At 43.5% G+C, this 11,489-nt stretch overlaps 1 protein-coding gene across 3 annotated transcripts in view; it reads left to right on the top strand.

Annotated features, from left to right (window-relative positions):
* ptpn4a (protein tyrosine phosphatase non-receptor type 4a) overlaps window positions 1-11,489 on the top strand; it is a 55,931-nt gene that overhangs the window by 24,264 nt on the left and 20,178 nt on the right. For all 3 annotated transcript variants that reach the window (XM_079170159.1, XM_079170158.1, XM_079170157.1), the window contains 8 exons: window positions 3,960-4,067; window positions 4,483-4,525; window positions 5,164-5,242; window positions 6,307-6,351; window positions 6,606-6,658; window positions 9,179-9,299; window positions 9,896-9,983; window positions 11,201-11,289. In XM_079170159.1, the coding sequence (XP_079026285.1) occupies window positions 3,960-4,067; window positions 4,483-4,525; window positions 5,164-5,242; window positions 6,307-6,351; window positions 6,606-6,658; window positions 9,179-9,299; window positions 9,896-9,983; window positions 11,201-11,289 (626 nt within the window). The remainder of the gene's footprint in view (window positions 1-3,959; window positions 4,068-4,482; window positions 4,526-5,163; window positions 5,243-6,306; window positions 6,352-6,605; window positions 6,659-9,178; window positions 9,300-9,895; window positions 9,984-11,200; window positions 11,290-11,489) is intronic.

Below are 11,489 nucleotides of genomic sequence, written 5' to 3'. Positions count from 1 at the left end.
ATCTCTCTCTCTCTCTCTCTCTCTCTCTCTCTCTCTCTCTCTCTCTCTCTCTCTCTCTCTCTCTCTCTCTCTCTCTCTCTCTCTCTCTCTCTCTCTCCAGAAATAGGTAGTAGTTCAGGTGGAATATGCTGAATGAGCTCTACTCAAGTTATTTCCTCTGTAATCCCTAAGACATACGTCTGTCAATACGTACTTGCATTCGGTCCATTCTTGTGAGCGTGGTATCTCAGGAACACATTGAGGGAATCTCTTCACATTTGACACAAAAACGTCCACCTGGACCTGAAGATGAACTTATGAGATTTTGGTGATCAAAGGTTAAGGTCTCTTTTTAACATCACGTCTGTGGTGATATCTATTTTATATTGTTGTGAAAACATCCTCAAACAGCTGTATTTATTCAAGTGTCCTGCCATAAACTACATTTTGCAAGATTACATGATGACGCTGTCATTTACTTTTTGTACAATAATAAGCCTTCTTACTGCACAGAGCCTGAACACGTCGTAATGGAACTGAATGGAACCTCTGTACGTTAGCGGTTAGCTCCGGTGCTGCCGACGTCACCGGCTCTCCTCCTGCTGATTTCAACACAGATGTGTTGTTCACAACGTAAAATGATCAGGAATCACTGACTAAAAAGCAGAGAGAGAGAGAGATGTGTGAATGACTCCTCCTTCACAGAGATCTCTTCCTGTCTGAACAAGCCGCCTCACGCATTCCTGCATTTCCATCATTGCTTCACAGGAGCACGTACATGCAGCACATTCAGCTGTTTCCAGTGGAAGGAAACACTGTGATTTTTCCCTCAAGCACCACTTTGGATCTCAGGTCCCTCCAGTGTGATTGATGTTTGAGACTCTTTTCCCCTCTAACACTTTAGATAAACCCTCAGGGTGAACAACTTATCAGAGCATCGCTCTCTCCTCCTTCTCTCTTCTCTCTCCTCTCTCCTCTCTCTCAGGCACACAGACACTATTTCAGTCAGTGGTGCTGCTGGACTGATGAAGATCGACACAAAGAGCGTTTGTGTCGCACAAACGCATCGTCAATCACTCCCTTTCTCTCTTCTTTCTCTCTCTCTCTGTGTCTCTATGACTCTCTGTCTTCCTCTTACCATCTCAGTCGTCTGTTCTCTCTCTCTCTCTTTTTCTTTGTTGGTTTCTCCTTCGGTCTGTGTTCAGTTACTCTTTCCATCTTTGAGTGTGATAGCCCGTGAACCATCCACAGTGTAGTTCAGAGAAAGAATGAAAGTGTGTGTGTGTGTGGACATGCCCCCCTGTGTGCATGTTGAGTTTTAACAATGGATTGCTGTTTGCTCCTCCACTGGCGCCGATCGCACACTTGGCTGGCATGCTTTAAGAATACCAGAAGAGGCTAACACACACTAACTAACACACGCACGCACGCACGCACGCACGCACGCACGCACGCACGCACACACGTACATAAACAGACGCACAGAGTGGCGATGGGTTTCCTGGGAGCACAGTATAAGAAGTGCACAGAGGGCTCCCACATTCAACTTGAAAAGCTGCTTCATACAAAGGAGAAGCAGTGGACACACACACACGTCTATGCATAGCTTTACACGGGGAAACATCATATTAGAGGCTTTCATGTTTATTTTCCTTCCTCATTTATTCTACAAACTGCTTATTTACAAAGGTAATCCCAATTGAACAGCTTGGTTGGTTTTGACACCATTTTAAAAGAGAGGGCAGTGAGTCTGTTTGTCCCTTTCATCAGATTTAGTCAAATTCCTTCTAACACTTCCAAAATACAGAAGTATGAAATCTTTCCAATTATAATCATTCAAACATAGTTATTGGAAAGCTGTAGGGAAGTGAGCAAGAAGGGGGGGGGGGAGCACAGAGGATATCAGGGTTGAGTCACTCTTGACTTTCTGTCAAACTAAGACTTTGACAGCAGCTGATTGCTAGCGCACACACACACACACACACACACACACACACACACACACACACACACACACACACACACACACACACACACACACACACACACACACACACACACAAGCAGAGTGCTAAAAGACTGCCGGTGATCCTAGAGGGCTGCTATGTCAACATGTCAACTATCATTCCGTACACACACACACACTTTACTCACACATGCTGGGCTGTACAAGTGTGTCACCAGGGTAAAGGGAAGAGGTGGACGAGAGCAGTAACTGTGTGTGTGTGTGTGTCGTCCCATGGGAGCTCTGATGGAGTTACACACTAACACCCCCCCCCCCCCCCCCCCCCCCCCCCTCTCAAAGTGGCGGGCAGGATCAGGTGTGAGTTTCTGCTCCACTTGTGGTTCCACAGTTTATCCTCTCGTCCTTCCTTCTCTCTCCTGAAACGATGTGATATTAATGATCCGTCTCCTAAATGATTCCTCGCCCTCTTTCGGCCTTTCATCCAAATTTCCTTTTTCTTTCTCTTTACAACCTCGGTTGGTTTGAAGCCTACTGATTCCATTAAAGGGTAGTCATTCATTATAGTGTAAGATGTATTATTATTATTGCATAAATTAAGTGAACAACCTAAAGCACGGACCTGAGCACTTCTTGTCCGAAACCTTTGAAAGCAGAACTTAAAGAGTTGACTTCGCCGCGTTGAAGCACATGTTCATCGATTTACTTTAATTACCTCGCCGAGCTCTCAGCCTCTCGCCCTACATGTTCCTCTTCTTCATGTCTCTCTTTTATGCCCGCAGACAGACGGTGGTTTCACTGTTCCGTCTTCACTCTTTCATCACAGTGCTTTTTGCTTTTTTATTTTTCTCGGAGCCAAGTGTTTCCTACTTGCTAAACGTCCGACTCTTCTGTATCTGCTGCTTTCTAATCCTCGTGGCAGTTTTCATCAAACAGTGGCCCACGGCCTCTCATGTCTGTGTTTACGGATCAGTTTCCAGTGATTTAAAGTCGAGCTGTGAGGATTTAACGATGAATCTTCACTTCATTCAACTCCCGTATTCCTGTTTGAATCCGTGAAAAAAAATCATTGCATCTCCAGTGTTTCTGTGTGGACGTAAGACGATATGTTACGATCAGACGCTCGTCCAACGAGCCGTGTCACCAAATGTTACTGTTTCTTTAAGACAGCTGGTGAATGTGGCAGCTGACATATGGATTTGCATCCATATGTTAATGTCTTTATAAGTCATTGCGGCTCCACTCGTCTACATTTTTAATGTACAATTTTCATGCTAACAGTGTTTTTATATGTTTTTTTTGGGGGGGGGGGGGGGGTTTGTAACTTGATGTCAGATGGCGTTGCACGGTCACCGAGCAAAGCATGTAGCGAGACGGATACATATGCGACAATAGCCCAAAGCCACTCATCAACTTCATTTGTTATACACGTTCCTCCCTACGTGGTTAGAAAGATATTAAATAAGGCTTCACATGGATTTATTTTATTTAACCAGAATATTTTCATTCAGATATAGAATCTCTTTTTTTTAAAGAGAAAGCAGCGTAAACGTTTCACCTCATAAAATACACGGATAACAACAAAAACATTAAAATCTTATAAAAGAGAATACAGACTTAAAACAAGCCGGCAAATTAAATCATTTTCACATTTACGTTCAGGGCTCATATGATCTTTTGCTTATAAAATGATCTAGTTTAAAATGATCTAGTTTAAAATGATCTAGTTTAAAATGATCTAGTTTAAAATTATCTAGTTTAAAATGAGAGTCCATAAACTTTAAAAGCGCTTTCACCAAACGCGGTGCAGGTTCTAGGAACACATTTTGGTTGCAGCTACTGATACCAAGTTCAGCGGGCAGAATCTTGGTGAAACATTTCTGTAGAAATGTGAGAATTTAAATTCTTTACATGTGTATTATTCACGTGTCCTCGCTGTGTTTTTTACTGTGACTTTTCACCGTCGCAGAGGAGGCGAGGATTTGATCGATTGTGTGTTTTCTGTCCCTCTGTGCAGAAGTCGGATCATGGCCAGGTGTTGCTGGATGCTGTCTTTAAGCACCTGGAGCTGACTGAGAGAGACTACTTTGGCCTGCACTTGGCTGATGACTCCTTAGATGCGCCGGTCAGTCGGATGTTGTTGCTCTATAGGAATGTGTTTACGAGTGAATGCACATGTCGCGTTGTAGGATGTTCCAGCCGTAAAAACACGGCAGCTGAAAGTTGTCGTAATCTATTTTGTGGATGCATTGATTTTAAACCTGTGTATGTGGATCAGCATCAAAAATTCAAAGTCATCATGACTGTGTGTCAATAACTATCTAGAATGTACATTTACTGCACGTCAGTGTGTATAGTATATGGAAGTGTTTATATCCACGTGAACTGTGTTTGAGTACTTCTGTCAGGTGTGTGTGTGTGTGTGTGTGTGTGTGTGTGTGTGTGTGTGTGTGTGTGTGTGTGTGGGTGGTGAATAATTTAGGGTGTGTAACCATGCTATGGAAGGTGTCTCTAAGTGTCTCTCTATCAATATTTTACAGCGCTGGCTCGATCCCAACAAGCCCGTCAGGAAACAGTTAAAAAGTAGGTGAAATCCACCTTCACTAACAGGTCCAGGTCCTTTTCCAGGAATCGGCAGAAAGTCGTGAAGCCAAAGCGAGTTCACTCGAGTCCAAGTCGTTGCTTCGAAAATCTCACTATTTACCAGCTGATTGAGGCGGTAGTGTGCCGGCCAGCCTCGAGGTTAAACAGCCACACTCCAGCACAAGCACGAGTCTCCCGTCTACGCTGCGATTTTAGAATTCTGAATCTGCTGTGAGCAATTATTAAACTTCACTTCAACTCGGCTCTGTTTCTGGATAATGAGTAATAGAATGTTGTAACGTGTAGAGGAATTAAAAAGACGCCCTTAGTGAGAAACGCAGTCGTCCTCCAGCGACGGTTGAACTGTGTTTCAACTGTTTTTTTTTTTGTGCTGAGTGATTGATTCATTGAGGAATAACCACAGGGTGTTATGTTATGTTACGGTACATGGAGCTAGGACACATTTTACGCTTTGAGTCATTAAGTCACACTTTGTTTGTATCCTGTAACAGTTTAAAAAAGAAATATAAGTCCAGTCTTACAGTAGAAACGTGTACACTTCACTTACAGTTTGTATCGTCTCACAGATCTGCCGCGTTGTGTTTTCCTCTCCAACTGTTTGTTGTCATTCTTTCCAGGAGGCTCTCCATACAGCTTGAGCTTCAGAGTCAAATTCTTTGTGACAGACCCGAGTAAACTTCAGGAAGAATACACACGGTAAGAGAAAAAGGACGTATACTTGACACAAGCGGTTGACGGGGGTCCAGCCATAGATACCTGTGGTTGTGGATTATGCTTTATAGTTCACTGTTGGCAACACCAGACCGGTGTGTCATGATACGGATCTTATCATGCTTTGATATCGAGGTTATTAAAACGATATCATGTCCATAAAGTGTACGATAACGATTATGGAGAACGGTGAGCTTGATGAGCATGAAGTTCTTTTTCCTGTTTGTTTCCTGTCGTATCGACTCTCAATTAGCCAGAGTAGAGAAAAATACTAATTGTTGAGTTGAATTAAACAGGTTTATTGAGATTAGTTTAGTGTCCTAAGTGCCACATAATGATGCAAATTGGGTACATAATGTCCCTAAGCTCACCATGCAAGAAGGAGCATATTGTATAGATATAGAATGTACGTAAGTAAACAAGGTGATGATATAAGAAATGGTCATGAAAAGAGCTTTTGGGATCTAATCATCACCAGGACCAGAGCTTCATTCTCTCGCTGATGATACAGGCTCATTAACCAAAAATAAGAAACCAGCGTGTTCCTCATCAAGGCCGCGATGTGGACTCCCAACCCACACTCCTGCAAACATAAGGTCTGACAACACTGCGCTCTGCACAAACAACATGCAGAGGAAGGCGTCGCAGCGCCATATCGCCTTTTCCGCCTGGTGTTGATTTCAGCCTCTCAGCCGTGGCCTCGCTCTCTCGCTCAGCCTTATCAACACTTTCTATGCAGCTCGTAACTGTGAACCGGGGCGGGGCGGGCGGGTGGGCCTTGGATCTCACGCGCCCGAACTGGTGATCTTGTGCGCTCGAGTCACGACAAAAAAAAAAAAGTGCACTGCATGACGGCTTTGTCACGCTGCGTACACGACGACGCGGCTGATAAGGGTCCATTCATTTGACACAACAGGCTTTTCCATCAGAAAGTGTCACTGTTAAAATCTGACCAGCATGCTTGTCTTTACGTAATATTGTACACAATTTAAACAGAGGTAACGGTGCACCGGTGTCTTTTCTTAATGCGCTGTGTTGTCTCTCCTCAGGTACCAATATTATCTTCAGATCAAGCAGGATATAGTAACTGGAAGGTGAGTCTTCACTTGTGTTTTAAATGTCTGTAAAGAGTTGCTGTTATAGATTTATTATCCTTGCATTAGCATTGGTTGTAGTGGAGTGAGTTAGTGGGTCTAAATTCTGCCAAGAGTTGCATGACTGGAGGAGATATGAGTTAATACACACACCTGTTTTTGTCAGTCTTTGCTTTTTATATTTCCACGATTATGAAAGATGAGTAATCGCTCTTTTGTACTGATCCAACACTTCTTGTCCCCGTGCTTTCCAGACTGCACTGTCCACACAACACAGCCGCTCTGCTGGCGTCCTATTCCGTTCAATGTAAGTAGCGCTCCCCGGATACATCCACTCTCTGCAGCGGCAATTCATTAGGCCTCTCTTTAGCTACACTCTCTGTTAAATGTAATGGCCGCGGTTGCTCCAGTGCATTCGTTGCTGGTGCTCTGAAGCCATTATGATTCAATTAAATCAAGTGTGCTGATATTTGAAAGCATTTGCGGCGATGTAAATATGTAATGTGATTGTGGTTTTAGTTTTTTTACAGTTGGGGTTTAGTAAAAAAAAAAAAAAAAAAATCCTTTCTTATTGGTCAAATATGGTACAGTGGCGAATGGAAATGTGCTGTTGTGATTGAGTGTTTGTGTTAAAGGCTGACTGTGCCCCTCTGTCATCAGAATAATGACACACTGGTCCGTCTGTGTCACTCGCTCTTTCTCTTTTACTGCTGCTCATTGTTTTCACGCAGCCTGTTTAGCCCTCTGTCTGTTTCTTTCTTTTATCTGTTTAGTCCGTCTCATCCCTTTCTGCTTATCACACACAAACCTCCCCCCCTCCTCTCTCTCTCTCTCTCTCCTCCCCTCCGCTCTCTCTCCCTCTTTCTGTCCTCCACCCCCTCTGGCATATTTCGTCGGGAATTTGCACTGCTGCAGTATATAGGTCAGAGAAGAGATTTGGCCCAGACTAGCACCACCGTCATGACACCGCTGCTTTTAACCCACGCAGACACACGCACGCACGCACGCACACTCAGTTGCTAGGTCCATGTTGTCTCTCCGCTCGGTGCCAGCCCAGATTATGAAGATAAATGTTTGCTTTAGGGGGGGAAATAAAACGGCTCGAAGCAGCTGCTATGCTGCTAATTCGGTTAGCTCGGCCCACAGATCATTCTAAATCCCACAATAAAGCTTGCATTCTCAAAACGCCACAAATCCCACCCAGTAGATATAAACTCTTGATTAGTATTCCTCGGAAATAAGGCATTTTGGTTCAAATATCTTGTAATAACAGAATTTTGTTTGTTTCATTTAAAGGCGTAGATGTGAGCTTTTGTAACGCAGCTTTTCATACGTACAATATTGTTGCATCACCACACGTTTACATTAAAAGCAGCGTTTCATTGAGTTGCCTAGTGTTGCTTTTGTTATTGTAGTCATATTGACGGTGGTGGATGTTGGATACAATCAGGGTTTCTGTCTCACACACGCACGTGCACGCATACACACACGCATGCACGCATACACACTTGGACTAAATGACCCACAATGCATGTTAATCCATCATCACAAATGGCGAGTTGAATGTCTCGTTTGTGCCTCGTTGGTCAATAGCATCATTATAGGGGAGCCTGAGCTCCAGCTCGTATGGATTTCACATCAATAGATGAATATATAAAGAGAGATCAGGTTGTCGGCTAGCCTTTGAGCTTCATGTGTGTGTGAACACCGGACCTTGTTACAGTAATAACTGCAGCATAAAGTAAAACCAACGTTGGCCTACTGTTCTGAAACGTGAGCTATTGACTGTACATCCATTTCTCCCTGGAGCCGTGTGCACATCAATAAGCGGGTGAGCTTGAATTGATTGGTTGGTCAATATGTTTAAGCTACCGGCTAGTAGGTTAGTCCAGGGACTACTTGAGTAAATTGATGCTTTTGAGCTCTAACCACCAGCTAGTGAGCTACTGGCTTTGAGCTCCTTCTCTCTGAGGGCTCTGAAAGCTTTTAGAGATCTAAGAATCATTTCACTCTTCATCTTTCTGCCTTTTCCAACGATCACTTCTTTCTCCATCTTTGAGTGAAAACAGCTGTGTTTTTGATGCTGCTTGTCTTTTGTTATTTTGAGCCACGTGTAATTACCTCTGGCCATCTGCTTTATGAAATGCATTAATTCGGAAAGACAAAGGAAAAAAAGATCCATACTTGCCATTTAGTTTTCAACATGTTCTTTAAGATCGTATGACAAACGCGTGTGCACAACAGCACGCTCAAAAATAACGGAGTTGCAGAATACATAATAAAAGAGGTTTGTCATTTTGTAGATGAGGTGTGAAAAGTCACCATTGTGATTGTGATTGTTCCTTTGTCTTCCTGTGTAAACGCATGTTGATAAAGTAAATAAGATGGCAGACAGATTGAAAAGTGTGAGATCAATCACGGTCAGTTAACAAGAGTCAATTTAAATGAAAGGTTTGGTGTGAGTTGTTTTTAATAATCGGCTAAAGCATACAAATGTTCATATCTGGGAGATGTTTGTCAATGAAGATGATTGTGGTTTTCTTTAATAGGCCATATTCGCAATTAAAATATATTTTTGCACATCTGCCACAAGTAAGCTTTCAGATCAAGGACAGAGAATGCTACATGTGTTTAGCTCTACCGGTATATGTTTTTGAATTCCACGTTGCAGTGTAGTGTCACAGCGATTTTCCTAAAGGAACGCGTACCCGTGCACATCACGTGCAGACCCTCTCCATCGTCCTGGTTGTCGTCTCGTTAGCTGCGTGCGTGGGTTCCTCCTTTTTCGACGCCGTGTTGACATTAACTGGATCTCTTCCCTCTGCAGCTGAGCTGGGGGACTACAGCGAGACGGAGCATACAGCGGGCTATCTGTCGGAATTCTGCTTCATGCCCAACCCTCCGCAAGACTTCCACAAAGAGGTCGCCAAACACCACCAGCAGCACAGGTATGCACGAGCGCACCGGTGATCCCACACACACACACACACACACACACACACACACACACATTCAGATGCATGTAAAGACTCACAGGAACTGACGCATTCAGCCGTGCACGTGGCAGGAAAATCACTCAAAAATGAATTGGATTCCAGGCCTTGAAGAGATTACTCTATGTCCAGATAAAGGCTGCACAATATATCTTTTTTTTTTTTTTTTAATCGCAATGTCAACCACTCAGGGATTATTTTGAGTATCAGTAGAAAACTACACTGTTTTGTATTCAGTTCAATGTTCAATAAATTGTTGTATGATAGTGTATATTGTGTTGCAGTAAACTATATATATGCCACAGTTTATGTGACCTTTTCCCTGCTGTTACTTTCATGTCTCTGATCGGCCATTTCTTTTGTTCCTTTTTATGCCCTTCTCGTCCTCTCTTTCTTCTCCATATGCCTCTCTACCCCCCACACACACACACACACACACACACACACACTCTTTCTTCTTCCCGCCCTGTCATCATCACTCCCTTTGCTCCGACACACAACCTCCCGTCCCCATCTGTCTTTGTACCTGTCCCTTCCTCTCTCGCTCTCAGCGGTCTATCTCCTGCCCAGTCAGAGTTTAATTATCTGAACACAGCACGCTCGCTGGAGCTCTACGGGATAGAGCTGCACTATGCAAGGGTAAGTAAGGTGTTATTCTTGTTTACGCTCCAGTCTGTTTTTGGTGCGTTGCTGTGTGTACGTTTTGAGTCTCTTGTGTTGCCGTATGGTCTCGTGCCTCGTAGTTTTTTTTTTTATAGACGCGACCTGTTAGACGTGTCCGTGTGTCTGTGATCTCACGCTGGCCTTTTTCTTTCCTTCTTCTCCCTAAGAGGTACAAGATAATGTAATCCCTAACCTCATACAACCGGTGGTATCAGAAGTTATATCAGAATAATCCCAGTCCTGCACCGCGCCGTCACAACGCGGTTGATTCAGAGCCGTGTTCGTTCCCTCGGCAGCCGAGGAGGACGGAGAACAGGTTGGAGGAGCTGCAGTGTGTACAGTTGATGTTGATGCCCACACCCTGCGGAAATGCCACACATTGGCATTCAGCTCTCACTGAAGTGGCAACAGATAGTAGCAGTGCAGCCAAGTCACCATCTAGATTTCTTTCGTAGGAAGTTTTCTGTTGGATAGTCGTGTGGAAAAACATCACATGAATCTCAATTTTTACCGATAATCTACTCTGCGACAATAAAAGCTGCTTTGCATCATTTGGTTGGGGAGAAGCTATGCTTTCTATATAATATTTTCTATTTTCTATCACATTTCTTATTTTATAAACCTTAGGCTTAATATAAACTTAATTGATTGATTCATTAAGAAATAAATATGTAAAACATTCCTGGAGTCACCAGCTAGAAACCATCATGAAAATGAAGTCAATCCGAGATGGTTAACTGTCTCCAGGCTGGTTTTCCAGGTTTGGCTTTTTATGGTTATTGATTCTAAACTTTAGCATCATCACTTTTGTCGTTTATATAAAGCAGCACAAGACAAACGTGTGTCAGCACTCTGTCATCATCAGTATCACATTGCACATACAGGATTACATTTCTTAATTGGATAATCAATTAGGACCGAAGTCTATCGGACTCTAGACCTGAACTCTGTTCTTGTCCCACACAGATTGGGATTTCCGTCTGTGTGGGTTTTTCCTCAGTGTCTCATTAACCTCCACTCTTAGTTTGAGTCTGTTTTCGTCAGCTGCTCCTTGTTTTGCAGCAGTGAGGAAGCCGCTCTTTTAATATGTCGTACTCCTGTTGTGTCTCTGTTCAGCTCCACTTCATTACAAACACACACACACACACACACACACACACTCCTTCACACACACCCTGTTCTCCTCTGTTCAGGACCAGAGCAACACAGAGATTCTTCTCGGGGTGATGTCCGCCGGCATTGTGATTTACAAGAACAGGGTACGGATCAACTATTTCCCATGGTGAGTGACACACACACACACACACACACACACACACACACACACACACACACACACACACACGTCTCTAATGATGAGGCAGAAGTTGTAGGTGGTTTTGGTGAGAACTTGAGGCCCACTGATGATGGTCTCAGATTTGAACCAGTCCGGTTTTAGAAAGTTGGCTCGCATCCATGATTAACCTTCAGTGAGGCAGTTTT

The sequence above is a fragment of the Pholis gunnellus genome, assembly GCF_910591455.1.
Source record: "Pholis gunnellus genome assembly, chromosome: 12".
Lineage (NCBI taxonomy): Eukaryota > Metazoa > Chordata > Actinopteri > Perciformes > Pholidae > Pholis > Pholis gunnellus.
The sequence above is the reverse complement of the archived record's forward strand: the minus strand, read 5'-3'. Positions and strand labels throughout refer to the sequence as shown.